Here is a 21388-nt window from a genome sequence, read left to right as displayed (position 1 = left end):
GCCCACTTTAATGTGGATGTTCGCCCTTATTAGAAACAACCTTCCCTAATCATTGGATTGAAAGAGGAGGTCCCATCTGATGGCCAACATGCTTCCAGAATCTCCACCCTCTGGATTTTTTCCTTTGAAGACACATCAAGTCCTCGGTGTATGAATCGACAATGGAATCGGAGAAGCACTTGATTGCTTAAGTCCTAGCTGCCTGGTTAAGTGTGCAAGAGACGCCGGTGATATTTGAGTGAGTGAAGAAAAATTTCCTTAGGCGTTATGCTACGTGAATCGAGGTTGGTGGTCATAATTTTGTAGAGTTACTGTGAGTTTTTGGTACGTACAGTGCAGCAGTAGATTGTTTGTACTAAACCTTACATACACTGGCTCAAATTCCGGGAGGATGAGGGGGACATGTCCCCCCCAATCGTGGAACTGGGGGGACTGTCCCCCAATAATCCGATTTGGAATGTGTTTTTTTTTTTGTGGAGAAATGTTATTATTTGTGTCCGATTGCCACAAATTAAAGTTAGGTGAAATTGATGTTCCCCCCAGAATAAGCCTCAAATCTGCCCGACTCTCAATGTTGAAGACAACTCTGCTCCTATGATTCTCCTCATCATTGTTTTTCAACTTCATAAATATTTTGAATATAGCTTGAAAAAAGATTGTGGCAACGGTCTTACCCGCCGCCCTCCCCCCAATGTTGAAGACAGATTTTCAGCCGCTGCTTACATACTTAAATGTAGTGTTAATCACAATAATTCATATTATTTCAACTTGATAAACACATTTGTTATTGAAACTTCGTAGTTGTTCCCACAAATTGCTGTAACTTTAAAATGGGATTACGCTTGAACTATCCGTTTTCGACCTTCGGTTTCCTATTTCAAAATACGTATATTGGACCCATCTATCACTTCTATATATTTGACCCCAAAGGTTATATATTAAAGAACTTTGTGACTAGAAATGAAGAGTAATGCTTTTATTGTATCCAGGAGATTATTGTTCTATTTTTCTTTCCAAGTTACTACTAATTTGTCTAGATAACCTCTGATGTGTTCAAATATAACGTCATGCTGGCACGTTAAGTATGTTAAGGAAGAAAAGTAATATCCTAGTAAAATGTTTTTATTAATCTCTGTTATTGAGCATCACTGTCTTCTATGATCCAAAGCTCGTCACATATTACAGATGACGTCCCTCAGCGAGCGCACTATATATAGGGGGAAGAGGAAGGAAATAGGCTATCTGATAGCTGTGTATTAGATATCTGGAAAGGCCTTACGTGAATAAGGAACATACATGTAATACTTACACAAAAAGGCTAGCTTGAGAAAGAGTAACTAAAACCTTTTCACTGAAAAGGAACCCCTATGAGTGCGAGGTCGGGAAAGCAAGAAATCGTTGGTGGCATTAAAAGCCCCTTCTCATCAAATAACCGTATACAAAATATTAGCTTCTAATGGCCACCACAGGGGGAACTAGGGGTTGGGGCTTTATCAAAGACAGACGCAAGTGATGCAATTTCAGGATGACGTGATGGTCACGAGGGAGGTGGAAGGAATGTGAATCTTTGGAAATGAATAAACAAGACAAAGAGAAGGAATACGTATTTCATGGGAAAAGCTAGACAACGATAGGGCCGGGGGAATAAGCCCCGGAAGTGATTCGACGAAGTGAAGGAATGGTATTCGGGTCACAGCAGAAGTTGAAGGAGCGACTGGGAAACGTTGTTAAGGGCGACAGAAGCGCCACTGAGTACTGACGGCGAATGCGTGTTAGTAGTTGACAAGACGTAGACGGGTTCGCCCGAGAGGTAGTCGAATAGAGTGGAAGATGCGGACAGTAAAACACGTGAATGTGCAGTAACGAATGTGGCAAATGCAACAGTGTAGTGATTTGTTTGATGGTGTAGCAGGAAAGGTAGGTGGCAATGGAAATCGTTAATAGGACTAATATTGCATGGTATTTCCAACAACAGTTGTCAAAGTTGATATTTCACGTGCCAAGAACAGAAGATATATTCGATAAAGAAAAAGAAGCGTCTAGTGAAATTCTCGCATTTTTACAGGACGATACAGTTGATTGCAAAATAGCAGATACTCTGGATTGTGATGACAACATAGAGCTGGAGGCACATGAAGACGAGGCATATAATAGGGACAGTGATACAGCAACCGATATTGAGGCGGATCGTCGTTAGCAATATCAGATGTCACTATCCCCCCCACAAAGTACATGGCGGAAAGGGGAAGCAATGCCAGAGAAGAAGATACAGACCATTATTACCTATATGAATGAATATCCGGGTCATAAAAAGAAAACAATTATAAACAGACTTCGTATTAGTAAACATCAATATGATCGAGCAGTAAAAAAAAACGGGGAGTCACAGGAGGATAAAGCAAGATTGTTACGATAGCGATTCAAAGAGGCTCGGGACGAATTACACGATGTTCATGACACTGATAAACAACGTTATGGATTTCAATGTGCACATGCTATTGGTACACTGACTTTCAAGCAAGCAAAGAATGGCTGAAGAAGTTAAAGAAACACTACAGAATAGGGAGACGTAAAATAACAAAAATTTAAAACAACGCGACAATGTGCCGATGAAAAACCAACTACATCGTCCGTACAAGAATTTCTAAATGAGATGAACGCGTTGATTCCCACGTTCCGCAGGAACTGTGTTTTCAATACAGACCAGTCTGGATTCGAAGAGGAAATGCATAAGAAAGTTACCCTGGCTATTCGTGGTATCAAGACAGTTGTGGCATGAACAACGTCCGCCAATGCTTTGACCCACTCGTAAACCATAATGCCAATTATTCGGTTAGATGGGAAGTTAGCAGGCAAATTATGTATTGTTCTGGATGAAGTTGCGAGTTCTCTACCGCCCACGATTAGGCACTGTGTGGACGAACTTACAAATGCATTAGGGAATGTGGACGTCACTGCCAGCAAGAGTAGTAAAATGGGATTGCAGGAACCGCGACTTTGGTATAAACATTGCGTTTGGCCCACAGCTGGTAACAATAACTTGTTTCTGCTGGACTCCTGTTCTGCGTATAAAAATCACGATATTCTGGATGAAACTATCCCTCCTGGAAAGTGTGTGATACACAAATTCATTCCACATAGAACCACTGGACAAATTCAGTCATTGGACGTTTGTCTTTTTCGAGTATACAAGACTTACTTTCGCACCATTTGCAGTTACGCTCTTCGGGACGCTCGTTTGCAGGAACAACTCCATGACCGTCTGTTTCGGATTGAACTGCATGCACTCATCTTTCATCAGTTCTGTTCACTACAATATATCAATATGATTCTGTACGCATTTGCCTGAATGCTTTATAGCTCCAAGGAGTTTGCCTTTGATCACACTCTATCTTCATTGTGGCTTTTCGTTTTTTATTCGTTGCTCGTGGTGCAAGGTTGCAGTGTGTTTGCACCATTTATTCAACATGACAGATGCACATTTTGTGACGTGCAACACGTATGTTCCATAAGTGTTTGGATTTTGCATCACCAATGGGACCTTGCTTTACATCCATGTCAATTATTTGAGGTAAGTACGTCACTAGTGGTTCACTGTTATAATTCTCTATTACTAGAGTTTAAATTTTCGATATATATATATATATATATATATATATATATATATATATATATATATATATGTGTGTGTGTGTGTGTGTGTGTGTATGTGTGTGTGTGTGTGTGTGTGTGTACTGTGACTATCTTAAAGTGACTGCATTCCGTATTTGTGGCCTGACGGTATTTTTATATTTTGACCCGCATGCAGCACTTTCGGGGCTTATGCCCCTGTCGTTGTTCAGCTTTTCCCATGAAATACGTATTCCTTATCTCTGCCTTGTCTATTCATTTCTAAAGATTGACAATCCTTCCACCTCTCTCGTATCCATCGCGTTGCATCGAAATTGCATCACATGCGCCTGTCTTTGATAAAGCCCTCCTGGTTCCCTCTGTGGTGGCCATTAGCAGCTAATATTTTGTATACGATTATTTAATGGGAAGGGGCTTTTAATGCCACCAACGATTTCTTGCTTTCCCGACCTCGCACTCAGAGGGGTTCCTTGTGAGTGTCTGGACAGGAAATCAAACTCAGAATCGCTCGCATAAGAAACGACAATGTTAGCCAGTACGCTAGAGGAAACCACCATTAGTAACCGACAATAATAAAGTGTTACTTTCTGAAAAGTGTACAAATTATGCAAATTAGAACAAGTGCAAGATTAGGGGTCGGCAAATTATGTTAAAATTACGTTAATTAATATAATAAAAATGAAAGGAAATTTTGAATAGTCAATAAATAACATGGTGAATTTTCTGTAGTGTTCAGTTTAAGTAACCTTTATAAATTTATTTTTGGGGTACGCAGAGATTCATAGGAGATATTCATGATTTAACGAAAAATACACTAAGCCAACAAATCAAAGGACAAAGTCAAAACGGGAATGGGTACAAAATCGGAATGATTCAACAGCAAACCTACAATATCGTTGAGATTAGGTCGAAAGCTTCAGAGTGTTTAGAACAATTTAATGTGACTTTTTGAAAGGAGATATTATTTATCTCAAGATATTAGTAAAATTAAGAATGTATGCTGGATGACAAAGAAAATCAACAAATTTAAGAAATAACATAAATATTGGTGTCATATATCAAAGAAAACGGAAGCAGCAATTCTTAATAATGCGGTAAAATATGAGATTCCTCACCAAAAGAAGATGTTGTGCTTGCTACATTTGGTATTGCCTCATGTGTTTCAAATATATTATATAATGAAGTGTGTTATATTCCGCTTAATATACATATTTTAGCTGCATTGTATGCATTACATATTTGATGGTTTAACATGTTTGATGATGCTTATGTATTACAAAATTATTTTATGTACAATGGATTCTTCAAATGGACCCTATTAATATACTTCAGGCATTAAAAACTTTTCTCAAGGAAGTGCAAGTGCTATAACGTTAATTTGATATATAATTATACATACTTTGATATGAAACCTAAACCTATGAGACAAGCAAAGAACGAATGAGAGGAAATAAGTATTAAAACATCATGTCCGTTCAATCAAAGGTTATAATGAAACTGCCATTGGCAATAGAACTACGATGCTAAGAAGACAGTGTGACACGCTTATCTCATACTGAGCATATCCCATATGCTTGTGCTAGGATCCACAACAATACATGTGATATTAATTTATTTTTTGATATTTTGTTCTTGATAAACACTCATATGTGACTTTGAAAAAGAGAGGGTTATCGATTTGTTTAATTTATTACTTTTTTCTTACAGAGAAAGATGCTGAAAACCTGACGGTCTTGCTGTGGTTATTACCCATCTTATTAACAGTATTATATACAAACGACTATTATAAAAACATGAATATTTACAAAAAGGTTGCATCGACATTAACACCATACTCTGCCATGTATTTAACTCTTATTAAAATTGTTGAAGTATGGGAAAAACGAGGTAAATTTCCTTATTATTATCAGTAAAACGCTAATTCACATATAATATTGGATATAAAGTATCGATTGATGATTGTAATTATTACTCGCAGGTAATTAAGTTTGCGATGCAGAATTTTCATTTGTTCTAGTTCTTAATGTATTATACTCATTCTGAGAGACGATACAATTAGGTGTTAATCAGCTAAGTAAGTTCTATTTCAATTACTTGTAACTAAAAGAAGATACTTTGTTGACAGACGACGCGAAATTTTAAGTTTATCGTATATTGTTTGGTTTTAGAAATAGAGCATTCATTTGTTATCAATATGAGAAAGTAAATGAGTAAATGATATATAAAATATTTCAAGTGGATTATATACAATCATCTCCTTTGAGGTTGTTTATCTTTGGTTATAAATTGCAGATCGCGACGTCTTACCTAACATAGCAAAGGAGCAACGTAAAGATGACTACCATAAGGACATTATCTCCGTGTTAGAGGGGAAGGAACCAGAAAAACTTTCAACAGTTCGATCGGGACGAGATAAATTCAACCTAAGTGAAGAGGGACGAAATAAATTCAGTAGTAGCAAGAGAACTAGCTTCACGCTACGTTGTTGCAAGAACAGTCGACTTTATAGCTGCTGAAAACATTGAAGGCTTCTTAGGACAAAAATATTCTACGATTTAGTGTATTTCATACATTGTTCTTAGATCAACATCCGGTGCAAGGCATAATACACCTCTACCATTTTGCACTTAAATATTATTTTACTTAAAAATACTCTCCAGCATATAACCGCGCCTCGATAGGACTTGTTGAACAAATGAATAAATTTATACATCGCTTCCTATTTTTTCGTTCAATCTGATTTAGAAAAATGGTTAACCATTTTCCAGAATGATCAACACTTTTGTGGAAAGTGGAGCAAGTATTAATCTCTTTTCTATTATTCGGGTACGAACCGCGTACAACATCAGAACACTCATTCTAATTCAAACATACTATATAAATCGACAAAGATAAATTAATAGCTATCCAGAATAAAGTAAGAATCAAATTGGAACAAGCTTACTAGTGTAGGCAAATTAAATTAAATGGTGGAAAAAATTCATAAAGAGATAAAAATTGGCAGAAATGTGTGAAATAGAGGTCCACTCAACATACTAAATCCCAGGAAATCCAAGTGTAGCTTCAATCGCCATATTCGAAAATGGCTGCCGCCGATGCCGTAAATCTACGTTTTTCGTTATTTCGCACACAAAATGGCACAAAATTGTCTGAGAGAGATAAAAGTGGTACATGTGTGTGGAATAATGGCAAATCAACATTCTATAAGTCCCGAGAAATCCGAGTGGAGTTTCGGGGACCACCTTGGAAAATGGCCGCCGCTAGCTTCACACTACAAACAGTGAACCATCAGCAATTTATGAAAAGGAACAACAATTTTATAACATATAATTATTTATTGATTTTGTAAATGTTAGTACAAAAAATTGAAAATGGGTAGTTATTTCGTCTGTCTAAAAACATAAAAGCACCTGTCTCACTGATATTTTAATATTTCAACTTTCGTCTTTTTACTATCCACGTATTGACGAGCAGTGTGGGCTCATTTCCAACTCAACTGTCATTATCCATTCACATCTCTCAAGAGCAAAACCGAGTCACCCGGACTCGGACTCAGCGATCACCAAACTTCAAGACGGGCTTCTCAGAGTCGGCATAAAGCTCACCTGATGACGCTGTTCAAGAGATTCACCCAGTGTCTAGATTTTTTAGAGAAAGAGAAGCAAAATGCCTACTTATGGATTCAGCAATTTTTGTCATGTTCAAATTTTAGAGCAATTGTAGATGCTGAAAGAAGTGCAAACTGGGCATTACATCTTCAGTGTATTAATGGCATGCTTCCCACACTGCAGGACATTTAAATTATGCGAAGTCATGCCACTAGTACCATAAGGAAATGTGTGCCCTCCAAAGCAAAAAAAGTCCACAGATCAGTACGGGAAATACTGTGATAGTGGGAATTTTACCATCAGAAGAGCTAATAAATTATTGAGTGATCTGTGAGCCGACTTGACTATAGAAGAATGCCTCATGCGGTCATTTAACAGTATTGGAGCTCTGTCTCACGGTCGCAAAGTTTCAGACCGTTGTGATTAAATGGATTTTGAGTATCCCAGCCACAACTGGAATTAGGAACAGCCTCGGAAACTTTTGTGATGTCAAATACAAATCGGGTGAGCAACACGTAGAACTTAAACATTCAAGGAAAGCTCGTGATGGTGCCGATGTTAAGAGGTTGGTCGACTGGCTTCGATGCTATAATCCTTTTCGTGAACACAAGAACTTATAAAGGTAACCATAAAAGTTCTGTCGCTTTTTCACCCACCATCTTCGAATATCGATATGCCACATAAGACGTACCTAGAATATCAAAAATGGTCCATCAGCATAGATGACATTCTGCCAACGTTTTGGAAGGCATCGCGGTAGAAATTGGTGGGACGTCAAGCGAAGAAGGTATCAAATGACTTTACACTTCTACTAGGGATTTGAACTGGCGCCCTCTAAAGCGATTGTTCAAGAAATGTAACAGGTGATAATCGGACGATGAAATGTACGGGGAGTATGGCAGATGCAGTAGTGTTTCCCATCCAAGGCGTAGAATGGTGTCTCGTGTTATCCTATTTATCTGGGGCTTAGCGTTGTCCTGTAGCGATTCACAAGTGCTAGCTCCAGAGTTTTGAGTTTTTCTTCAACACGCCTTAACTGCTGACAGTACACCGTTGCATTGATACTCTGACCAGCTGGTAGCAGTTCCCGATGCATGATGCCGAGAGCAGTCTACCAAGCACACGGGAGAACATTCTACTGGTGAAGTGATAATTTTGGCTGATTTGGAACCGGTTCATGGGTATAATAACCAATGACGGCGGCACCGTGGAGCTTCGTACAGGACCCACTTTTCATCATATGTCAATACCCTCAACAGAAATGGCACCTTACTAAGGCGAGACAGCAAGGAAGCACAGGTTTCTGCTCGCGTTACCTTCTGGCCCGGAGTCAAATCATGTGGAACCCATCGGCTCAACTTGTAATGTTTCCCAAGTTGATAGAGGTACTGCCGAATAGTTTCTCCACTCACACTGAATTGTAGTCCTAGTTCCTCACATGTCAAGCCACTGTTCGCCTCAATTGATGCCCGAAGATCGTCATTTGGTGCATGTGTTGGTCTTCCGGCACGTGGTGCGTCTTCGAGTGTTTCGTCACCGTCCTTCAACTTGTTATACCACAGCTGTACTGTCCTCGCATTCACGACACCCTCACCAACCGCCTGGCATATCTTCCGCCCCGCTGCAGTGGCGTTTGACCCCAGTTTGTGCTCGTGCAGCATACATGCCCTTATGACGCTCTGTGGATGTCCCATGTTCACTCTGTTGTTACGAAATTTCACATTGTAACTTAACTACCACAACTAGGTAGTATATTGGATATACCCACACCAACAACTGACCTTCGCCTGATCTCAATTCGCATTCAACTGATGGTGTGAGGGTCAATGGAACACAGACCTCCACAAAATGCGACAGAACTTTCTTGGTTACCTTTATATGTCGATCGCTACCGGCATCACAGTTGATGGTACAATCACATGTGATGTGGCTTCCCAAATTAAGATGACAGAACTACGAAGTAATATCGGAAACAAATTCAAAAATGTATAACTAAAGCGATGCGATAGAAGCACGTTCCTTGGCAACAGTGAGAAGTGGTGAACGTATACATGATGTGGCTGTACGTGTTAACACTACACTACTGTTTCATCGGATGGTTGGAGTCGTCAAATATGACAAAGATTTGCATGAGTGCTTCTCCTACGAACTGGTACCAAGACCATTGTCTCTGGTGATATTTCTTTAATGAAAATGAAGAAGTCGGTATTGTTCGGAGTTTTGGATTTCATCGATGATGCAAAACCAGGAAGTGACAATCATCCCGAACAAGGTGTCACTGTTGGGGACATGGATTTAAGGATAATTCAATAGATCTTTATTACCTGAACTTGATTAAAATATATCATACTTGTTTCGAATAAGGTCGTTTCACGATACTGGAGGCGGTCATTTTCCAAGATTGTGGCCTCAGCTCTACTCGCATTTCTCAGGACTTTTAGTACGTTGATTGGACCAGCATTTCACGCAAATGTACTGATTTTTTTTCTCTGTGACGACTTTCTGGCATCTGTGTGCGGAATAACGAAAACTGTCGCTTTACGGCATCAACGATGGACATTTTTTAAAGATGGCGGACGAAGCTGTACTCCAATTTCGCAGGAATTTTATTATGTTAATTGGACCACTATCCCACACTACTGTACCGACTTTTATCTCTCTGACGATTTTCTACCGTTTTGTGTGCAGAATAACGAAAAATCTAGTTTTATGGCATCAGCAAAGGCCATTTTCCAATATGGCTGCTGAAGCTCCACTCGGATTTCCCGGGACACTTAGTATGTTTATCGGACCACTATTCCACACACCTGTGCCAATTTTTATCTCTTTATGATTTTTCCCCGTCATGTTCATAATTTTTGTCTAATTTGCCCACACTATACATGAAACAGAAGAAATTTTACAATTGACATCATAGACAAAGGACCTATTAGCCGGAACATCTTATACTAGCCTGTTACCCCACAAGAAAACACGGCCAGCTAGAAATATTCACAATCTAATACAAAGGACCCGCAAGAGTATTAGAAAACCTGAAACCAAATTTGTATCCAAAAGAAATTACCAACCTCCAAAATTCAGGAAAAGAGTTCAGGACATAACTCTGGATCTTTTCAAGGAATTTCATAATACTTTTGGTCTACACGGACTTTACGACGGCACAAATAGAGGAAGGAAGCAACAAAAAATATATTTACCTAGCAGCAGAAGACATAGGTTTGAAGCAGAAAAAAAGGGAACAGAAGAATTGAACTACTACGGATAAAATAGCATTTCTTTATATGTCATCTATACAATTTTTCTCACCCTATTATTTAATTTTGCTGCACCATTGTCTTTCCGTTTAGCCAACAATCTACAGAATATACATTTTTTTCTCTTGTCTTTGTTTCAAAAGAGTCAATACTCTAAGCAAGGACTAAATACAATACCTTCTTATAGAAGAAGATAACCTACATAAGATGGACTATCGTTACGGAAATTGATTCAGAATAAAACTCATATGGTTTGAATTGTCATTACTCGTTAAAGTTCCGTGTAGAGAATAGATATCATACGTATAACACGAGGAAATATTGAACAAATTAACGCGACATTATAAACAACAGTTCCCCTTATTTTCATATAGTTCACACTTAGTCAACAGATGACAATATCCATCATCTTGGGAATAGATGTCTTACTTATATAAGCACTTGTTAATATGTATGCAGACCAATTTTCAAAACATTTATTGCTTTCGCCAGTTAGCTCAGTTCGTTAATAGCTGATCGTAAACACTGTAATAGTAGCTTATATTTTTAAACACTGTAATAGTAGCTATTTTGATTGTACGTGTGCAGTCAACCGAATTATGATATGCTTACATCAATACTAGACTGATATGGCAAGAGCTGATATTTCCATTTTTTCCGTTTGTGAGGTATATGGTGTAAAGTATTGCTTTTATGCAGACCTACGATATGGCAATATTTGGTACAGGTGTGATGAAAGACTATGCGTCAACTCCCTGTTGTCAGAACTTGATAAGTCAAAATGTGCACAACACTGAGCTGGCAGAACTTGATATGTTTGACATATCATGTTTTGCCAGCTCGGGAAATTAATTGTTAGAGGAAATGTCAATTCTAGTCATCGTGATTATTGCTAAGTTGTTGTCATTAGAAGACATTGAATAATTTTGTTAGTATTATAATAAATGTAATTTGAACAAACTTGAGTTTCTCTCTGGCGAAGACAAAGCATAACTAAGAAAATAATTTGGATGTGAGCGTCGCGTTGCTGTTTGAGTATTGCTTTTGTGTTGTAATATACAGTAGATAGGTATCAGGTTTCATGGAAGATTACCTTCTCAGGTATTAATAAATTGGCCGTAATGTAACGGTTTTTCACGAGAAAAAGAAGTACATTAAGTGAAGGGAAGTCTGACGAAAAGTGATAGTTAATATGGATGAAACGAATATTAGGCAAGCCCTTGAACTGGATTTCTCTGACGTAGATGATTCTGAGTACATCCTTGAGAGGGATGAAGTATCTACAGATAGGCACAGTCCACCTGAAGGGAGACGGGGAATTGAGAAGCATGGCGAACCACTGGTGTATGCTACAGGAAAGAACCTGAATGACAATGACTTAGAAATTCCAAGTTTGTTTTCAACTGTTATACATGAAACGGGATATAAAAGCAGAACGTATACCATCAAGGTATGAACAAGTACACGACAATAACAATGAAAACCCTTCTGTTGAAAACTGTGACAGGAATGCTGACGTAGTAAACACTAAACAGAAATTTAGTAGGAAGCAAATGAAACGACTGAAAGATTCTGAAAAAGAATATCCTAATAGAAAGGGAGTGAAACGTCCAAAGAAAAGTTTTGTTGACATAAGTAAATGCTGTCGTAACAACTGTACGCAGCAATTATCTACTGAAAATATTTAAGACCTTCTGGTCCATGAAGGAACAAAAAACTTTAGGATCAATATATAGCTGATCATTTAGAGCTGTCAATCAAACAACAAGAGGAAAAAGGGACGTAGGAAATCAGGTATCACGAAAGAACGGGAAATTTCCGGCAAGTATGTTCTTGCTATACCACTAGAAGAACATACGTCTGTAAAGCTTGTTTTATTACAACACTAGGGATTACCAGAGGAAAAGTTGACATCATAGTAAGCAAGAAGAAACGAGAAAATTATCCTGGAATTATTCAGTCTGATCGTCGGGGTCATCATGTACCTGGGAATAAATTTGGTGACACTGACCTGAATTACATCAAAGATCATATTAAATCTTTTCCCCTATACGAAAGCCACTACACTCGGAAACGAAGTTCGAAACAATATTTTCCAAGCTCCTTGAATATTAGTAAACTGTATTAACTTTATGTGAAAAAGTGTGCAAGTGAGAAAATGCAGCCTGCATCGTACACCGTATATAAAAAGGTATTCAAATGTATTAACATAAGTTTCAAACAGCCTCGTGCTGACACATGCAAAACATGTGACAAGTTGCAGTGTTTGTTGCGTAATGCGGATTCGGATCAGAGAAATGATCTTCAAAATGAGCTCCAGGTACACCAAGAAAGTGCTCAAAATGTGTACGACAGCAAGTCAAAGGACAAAGAGTAATAACTTTGGTGCGTTTTGTTTCGATTTGCAGCAATGTCTCCCAACACTGTACATGTCAACAAGCATTGCATTCAATAGGCGACAGTTGTGGACATACAATCTTGCAGTTCATGACCTATCGAGTGATCAGTGCTGGTGTTTTATGTGGCATGAAGGTATTGCACTGCGAGGATCGGTGGCAATATCATCTTGGATTGTTAAGTTCTTCATGGAAGAAATATGTAATAACATTAGTTCAGCTACTCTCTATTCTGATTCCTGTGGGGGACAAAATCGGAACATAAATATGATTTGGATGCGTATGTATTTGCTTCAAAAGAAACAAACCTTATCTGTTCTCAACCACAAATTTATGGTGCCAGGACATTCTCATCTTGGATTGTGATACAGACCATGCTTAAATATAAAAGGCTAACAAGTCCGGTGATGTACCAATTCACATTCCTCAGGACTGGTACTTGTTGGTTCGTACTGTTCGTGGAAAAAAGAAATTCATTATTAAGGAAATGATTGCCAGTGACTTTTTTTGATCCGAAGTTCTCGATGTCAGACGTTTTAGTACGTCGTGTGAAAGATACTGTAGGTAACTCCATTAATTGGCTTGCGATCAGGTGGATGCAGTACACAAAAGAGATTGGTGTTGTCAAATTTAAGGACACATTAAACGAATGTGCTGCATTTCGTGTTCTTGACTTTCGCAGAAATCGTTGTGGTCGCCCACCAACTTTGCCTGAACTTTCAGCATGCTACAGTGAATCCCTGCCAATAAATCCACGCAAGAAGTCCGATCTTTTGAATTTGTTACATTTCATGGATCCTTGCTATCATGGCTTCTAGAAAGAGTCACGCACGGATACCCGCGTTCGTCTATTCTTTGATGACAATCCTAGATCCAGGAGGAGGAAGCAGACTAAGTTTTCATACTCAACATGTCTGATCATGTGTTTATCGTTAATTAACTTTTTCGTTGAATTTTCTTTTTTTTTGCTAAAACAAATTTTGGTGTTTCATTCTCAGACATAATAATACCACAATATTATACTCACTGTAAAAAAATGACGGTCACATTTATTACCGATTACCAAATCTGCCTGCCAACCGATTGCCCTAAAATGTATGGTATTTCCGTAATATTTAAGGTAATAGGACTTAAATACGACCTTGTATGCATGTATTATCATGAATATTACATTGATACCATAAACTTTAATATAATCGTTTGGCGCCAAATTTGACAGTAATCATTTAATAAATGCGACTGTAATTTTTACAGTGCTTTTGAGCATTTCTCCACGTATGCATTACTCCCTTGTTCGCCAAAAAATATTCCCTGTATTACTCCTTGTTCATAATATACTTGCATATATTAGTTAGATGAGTTATATTTAATTCATTATATTATTGCAGTTGAAACTAAGTGTTTTTTGTTTAGCACCCATATCAGCATTAGGTTGTGAACAATCGTAATGTGGCATAACTTGATGTGTCCTTTAACCGCAATTTTGAAACGATTATGGCAACCTACAACTCAAATTAAGATGTGCCGTAACAGACAACATTCAAAGGAAGCAACTGGAGGTATTTCACAAAAGTGCATTAAAAAATCGATTTTTAGGGGGCACGATAATATTGAAATGCGTCTCCTGGAAAAGTACAAAAATGGACATATCAACTTTTGCCATATCAGTCGAGAATATTATTCTTTAATTTTCAACCTTATCCCTGATGACTAGGCAGAGGATTTTACGGAATTAAAAGTTATGGAATATGCATGCAATTATGCTTTTAAATATGTCAAAATATGCTTTTAATACACTCTAAAAAATCAGTAAAAGAGAGCATTTTCAAACACGCAGTATAGTTGTGACCAAGTTTTGTAAGTGAAATATAACATTGAAAGTGTACTTTACTATCAGGGACTTGTCTTTAGAATTTATTTTTATGACAGTTACAGTTCATATACGACTAATTTTTTAAAACACAAATTATGAGATTAAAATAAACACAGTGATATGAGAAAACAATTTCCAGTTTTTCTTCACATTTGTATAATACAGTGGATTTACTATAAACGAAAAAATACGAGCCTCACTTTTCTACACGTTTCCACTGCACAAAAAGTTTTCGTTCTCAAGTATTTACTCCTTCGCGTAATTAGTATTACAATATATCACAGGATGCTTCTGTTCATTTATTTCAGCCAGTTTGTGACATTTGTAGCCAGGCGAGCAGAAATGTTATCCTTGAAGGTATTTTCCCATGGCTTCACCTGATTTGTGGTTGGCATTTCTGACAGAAAAATAAACACACTGCTGCACAAGACTGCACTTATTTAATATAAAAACACATTTACAAGTGACGTTTCGATCTTCTAGCCAAGATCCTCATCAGACGTACACTCTGTCAAGATCATCACCCAAGATCCTCATCAGACAGAGTGTATATCTGATGAGGATCTTGGCCAGAAGATCGAAACGTCACGTGTAAATGTGTTTTATATTATATAAGTGCAGTCTTGTTCAGCAGTGTGTTTATTTTTCTCATTTGATTTGCAATACGTTTAACTATGATTGTGTGTCATTTCTGAGAATAAAACCCATCAATTTATTTTCTACAGAGCGCCTGAGTTCACCAGGAGCTGACTGTAGCTTATGCCGAACTCCATCAACTAGAGCTACGCATTCACTGAGCAGCATTCCTCGCGTCTCTGGTTTCTGAATTGGTGGACACGATATTGCAATATGGTTATCATTATCAGATTTCCCGTAACGTCTTGGCAATTGTAAGCGTCTAAGCTCTGCTGATCAGTAGTTATTTTATCTTTCCTTCATAAATTAGGCATTCTCCTATCCTCCCATGCAAAAGCAGTTTTCTTGCATAGACATGCAAATGCATTGAAAACAAAAAATTAAAATACATTTATTCCATGCTACAAACTTACGTCGGATTAATGAAAAAACACTTATAGAACTTGCTGAATATGCTCTTAAGCACTAATATAAGCTCTCAGCTTTGAAATATGCATCAATATGCGCTACAAAACTTCAAATTCGAACTGTATTAATGTATTTAGAAAACCCCTATAAAGTTTAACACTGATGCATATAAGCAAACAAAATATGCATGTGCATAAAAGTACGATATCCAGTGACTAGAATGTCCTGAAAATGAGTCAGATGTAAGGGAATTTGTAAGGATATATTATCGGATTTGCGGACTTCATCTTTAAAAGACCTTTTTAAAGTTTTGTTTTCTGAAATGCACAAAATAGTTGTGTTTTATGTCTATTAGTTTAAAAGTTACAAGGTCGTATCAAGATAAATGTTTCCATAATATATGTTGCATTATGTAATGAAAACTCATAAACAACAGTGTAACTGTCTTCGTATTGCTCCCGTAAAAGTTGAGTTTTTAATATAAGTGTATACAGATGATCTCTATTTATTTTCTTCTTCCCTACTGGATGTGTTATTTAGTCAAATTGTTTTAAATAAGTGATAGTATTGATAGGAATGCTAATATATCATTTCAGGGAATGGTGCTAAGTGGTCTAATTTCAACAAAGTGCCTATTACAGAAGATAAGTTGACAATGGTACATGTGCTAATAATGTTCCTTGTAAATACTATACTATACCTCTTCATTGCAATTTATTTCACTAACATTTCCCCGGGAAAGTATGGAGTACCCAAGAAGTGGCATTTTATATGTACGGTAAGTTATAAATCAGGATTATTCTCAATATGTACTAAAAAACATCCGTTTTACAACGTCGATATAAACATTAAGAAAATGACGTAGATAATTAATTATGCTTAATTAGCCACTAAAGCAGATTATGCTTGTCGCATGCTAACTTACGATTCATTTACCACCTACCACTTTCGAACATCGATATACCACCTATGACGTACCTAAAGATTAAAACTAGTCCCCGTAAGCATCGACGACCTTCTTCCAATATTCTGGAAGGCCATGGATTCCATCGCAATAAAACTAGGTGGGTCGTGAAGCGAAAAAAAGGTATCAAGTGAATTTTACTCATCTACTAGGGATTAGATCTGGCGTCCTCTAAGCTGATTGACCTAGAAATGGAACAGGTCTTAATCGGACGGTGCAATGCTCGGGGACTATGGCAGATGCAATAGTGTTTCCCATCCAACGCGTTGAATGAGTTCCCATCCTAGTTGCATGGGGCTTAGAGTTGCCCTGTAAGAGGAGGAGGACCGCTTTACGATTCAGATGTGTTTGTTCCAAAGGTTTGAGTTTCTCTTAAACACGCTCAACTACTGACAGTTTACGGTTGCATTGATGCTCTGATCAGATGGTAGCAATTCCGATGCATGATACTGCGAGCAGTCCACCAAACACACAGGATAACCTTCTTCTGGTGCAGTGCTGGTTTCGGCTGTTTTGAAACCGGTTCATGGGATTCTACCTAATGATGAGGGAGCCGTATAGCTTCGTAGAGGACTCACGTTTCATTAAATGTCAACAACCTGTCCAGAAATGGCTCTTTCCTCAGACGAGACGGCAAACAAACATAGGTGTCTCCTCGCGTTAACTTATGGCCCGGAGTCAAATCATGTGGGAAACAAGTTAATGGAAGTGCTGCCAAATGGTTCCCCCTCACACTGCATTTTAGTCCCAGTTCCTTGGTGACACATGGTGAGTCTTCGAGTGTTTTTCACCGTTCTTAAACTGGAAGAACCACGGTTTCATTGCCCGTGTAGCTACGACACCCTCACCAAAGAAACGGCATATCATCCGCCCCGCTGGAGCGGCGTTTGTCCACAATTTGAACTCTTACAGCATACACGTCCATATGACGCTCTGTGAAGGGCCCATGTTCATTTCTTCCTTACGCAAGTTCACGATATAACTGAACTGCCACAAACAGATGATACGTTGCATATACCCACACCAACAGCTGACCTTCTCCTTATCTCCATTCAAATTTGACTCACGGTGTGAGGGCCAATTGAACACAGACCTGCACAAATAGCGGTAGAACGTTGTTGGTTACTTTTATACTAATCAATTGTAATCATTATTATGGCAAGGAAACTTATCCCTTTTTGTTGTACTGAAACTGACAAAAACAAACTCATCATTTGAACCTCGGTAAAGCGCAAGTTGAGGTGTTATCATTATTTCTAATTCCTGTGGCAAAGACTTAACAGGTTTGGTTATTTTGATATATAACCATCTTACAAAAATGAATCTTTTCATTCAACAAAATATTTACCATACCATTACTCGTATTGCTTAAATTACCTTCATAGTATCCATACTCACCGGAGGGTGAAATCTGTATGTAGTGAATCAATAAGGGTTACTTGACTAATTTATTATCATATTAATTTCTGTTTCTGAATTCCTACTTAATTATGGAATACATAAGCAATAATTTTGTGTTTTTGTCATTTCCCCAACGCTGATAAAGACCGTTTTTTGAGAGCTCGGGCCAATTATTGCGTTTGTAATGGTATAAGCAAACGTTATTAATTAGGCCAAACGTACCCTAGACTGATGAAATACAAACCGTTTTACTCAGGAAAGAACAGTCTACGCTTTGTTATGCAGATATTTAAAAACATTTCTATTCAAATTAGTTGATATAAACACATACAGCTTATACCGAAATTTACAAATATTTATTGTTCAAAGACATATCACCCAAAGAAGAAATATCTCAGGCCTAACATTTAAGCTATGTAACCAGCTAAATATACTATACTGTATGGAAACAAAATATATACATGGAGTACTGCTTTCTTACAAGCTACAATATTTCTAAAACGGAAAGCTAAAAGAAATCTAGAAATATTATATTCGATATTTATTCAAAAGTCAACCTACAAAACAGTATAAATTACAGAAAACCATAAGATAAAAATGGATTATGTTTATCAATAATAAATGATAATATGATCTCTATTAGTACATCGTACTATTGTTAAGTGTGTCTATGTTGCATAAAATATCTGGCATGATGTAAATAGTAAATTAATTCGTATAATTTATCGGAGGTTTTTAATAGTTAGAAAAAAGTTCAGTGTCGCATACGGTTAATTTAAAGAAGTCCCAATATGTAAAAAGATCAGGCGTATTTAGTCATTATTTTATAAGGTATACTGTGTTTAGAATACAATTAACAAAAACACATGTGTGATAAAAGAAGGTTTTTCTACTTCATTAACAACCATTTTACCACTTTAGGATCTTATTTGTTGTTCTACTAAGATTTGTATCCATTAAGAGGCTTCAATATTTCTTCGCTTTAGAGTGTTCAATGACATAATAATAGTCTGGTTCTTCATATTTTTCGTTCAAAAAGTCCTTGGTAATATGAGGTGATAAAATGTTACATCCGCATCTTATTTTCGTAAGTGAATAATTTTTGCCAGTTACCGCTGTGCCATCATATACACATGCGATACAGCGTGTTCCGTAATAAAAAAATTGCACATCTTTTGTTGTGGTATGAATGTCAAATTCTGTATTTTATGAAATAAGTTATATTTAGCTAACGTTTCTCTCTGATATGGGGGAAAAAGTAATGAAATCTCTTTCTACTAGTAGCTGTTTCATATGCTACCGGTCAAGGAGTTTACCATTGTGATGATGAATGAATTCTTCATTTTTACATAACTAAATCTGGTTTGCTTTAAATGCTTTTGACAAAGTTCAAACACTAAATGTTAAAACATACGTTAAAAAAGATTGTCATTTGTTGTCGAAAAATAATACAGTTTTAAAAACAGTGAAATAAATCTTATCTTCTTTTAGAATGTAAAACGTTGTCAATTGACTAACTTCGTGTTGTTATTGAGTTTAAATTCAGGTATTATATTCTCACTATGAGAGTGTGCTTTTTCTAAAGTTGTATCTTTGTATTCTGATCTGGATAATGTTGTATGACATTTAATAGGCAAATGCTATCGAGAAATAATCCTACAGACGGCACTACTGTTGAGATTCTTTCCTATCCACTTATATGGCTAAAACTTCGGTCCTAAAAATCTCAGACATTATATTTGTATAGAAATATAATACACGATAAAGGGTTCATCATTCAAACTTTCATAGATATAAACTGCAGATATAATACCAAAATTGATCACCAACATGTTGTTTACAATAGCGAAAAGGTAGTTTTACTTCACGAAAAAATCCTGAACTGTGTAGGAAGAAAACAAATATTTGACATTTTTATGATTAACATGCTCTCGTTATAAAAGCGAAGCTCGTTCGTGGAGGCTCTAGCTATTTTAATATAGTCTAGGACACGTTTCACGTAAAAATTAAATTTGTCTATATACGTACCTTTTGTAATAACCATCAATAGTAAGACGACTCCAGAGTATAGAAAGTTGTTCAACAAACACAGGGCAATCATTTTAGGCGAAAGTATATTTTTGAAATAACAAGATATTTAAGTCTTCTTTACTAATAACTTTATAAACTTTCTTAAAATATATTCCAAAAAGAAGATACGAAAAGCCTCACATTACACACATTTAAGAAGAACTGTATACTGTTCCATTTAAACAAGCAACTGGCATAATTCATAATCAAGCATTAACGTCTTAAATGCTACAATAGTCCGATATAATTCACTTATTATTTTTAATATTAACCCTTTTTGTCAGTAAAGCTGATTTCTTCGAAACATACGTGTAATTCAAAAAACAAACTCACCTTCATCATGTTACACCAAGGAGATTGTAATATGTGCACTCATATATGCTTTGACAGGATACCACTTACTAATATTGAAAAATATAACTTCTCGCGATAATAGCACTCTAAAATATAATACTTTTAATGAATAACGAACTGCAATTCACTTCAAATCCAAGAATAACTTCTTTTCTGTATATTCTAAATGCAATACTATTTGCCTTTTTAAATTTGCCCATCTAACTTTTGCATACGATTTAAACACTTTCCCAACTTCTGGAATCAAACACTCTACTTTGTTCATTTCAGTCTGAATGACCTTAACGTCACCCAGAGGGATAGAGCCAGAACAAATAGTTCCCAATATTGCCAGATATGGCGCTTTAAAAATCGCATATCTGATTGCATAACTTTCTCAATAGAAATGAGGAAAGAAAAAAAATAATTCGTAACGTCAATATGGTACAATGATAACATAATTTTCATGACGTAAAAAATAGTATGTAAACGTATTATAACATACCTATAGCACACTATTAAAACAATCTCGAATAAGAACCTACTTTATTCACTTAGCGGTACATGAATTAGTTATTTGTAATATAGTTTCTACCTCAAGTGCAAAATCAAAATATTTTTTAACTTTGTAACTTTAATTAGGATACACACTTCGCAGGGCATAAGTTTTATGTATTTAATCCAAGTAAGTTTTAAGAGTCATGAATATCTTTTATTAACATGGAAAATAATAAACTTGTTATCACAATGCTCCAAATTAAAACACGCAATGAAAAAAGTGAAAATTCTTTGGTTCAACTTTGAATGTGTAATGC

At 36.7% G+C, this 21388-nt stretch overlaps 1 protein-coding gene across 4 annotated transcripts in view; it reads left to right on the top strand.

Annotated features, from left to right (window-relative positions):
* LOC145692671 (phospholipid-transporting ATPase ABCA3-like) overlaps positions 1-21388 on the top strand; it is a 354108-nt gene that overhangs the window by 75459 nt on the left and 257261 nt on the right. For all 4 annotated transcript variants that reach the window (XM_081768050.1, XM_081768051.1, XM_081768048.1 and 1 more), the window contains 2 exons: positions 5338-5517; positions 16402-16583. In XM_081768050.1, the coding sequence (XP_081624176.1) occupies positions 5338-5517; positions 16402-16583 (362 nt within the window). The remainder of the gene's footprint in view (positions 1-5337; positions 5518-16401; positions 16584-21388) is intronic.

Source organism: Thermobia domestica, chromosome 8 (assembly GCF_964235325.1).
Source record: "Thermobia domestica chromosome 8, izTheDome1.hap1.1, whole genome shotgun sequence".
Classification (NCBI taxonomy): domain Eukaryota; kingdom Metazoa; phylum Arthropoda; class Insecta; order Zygentoma; family Lepismatidae; genus Thermobia; species Thermobia domestica.
This window is presented reverse-complemented; position numbering and strand designations above follow the sequence as displayed.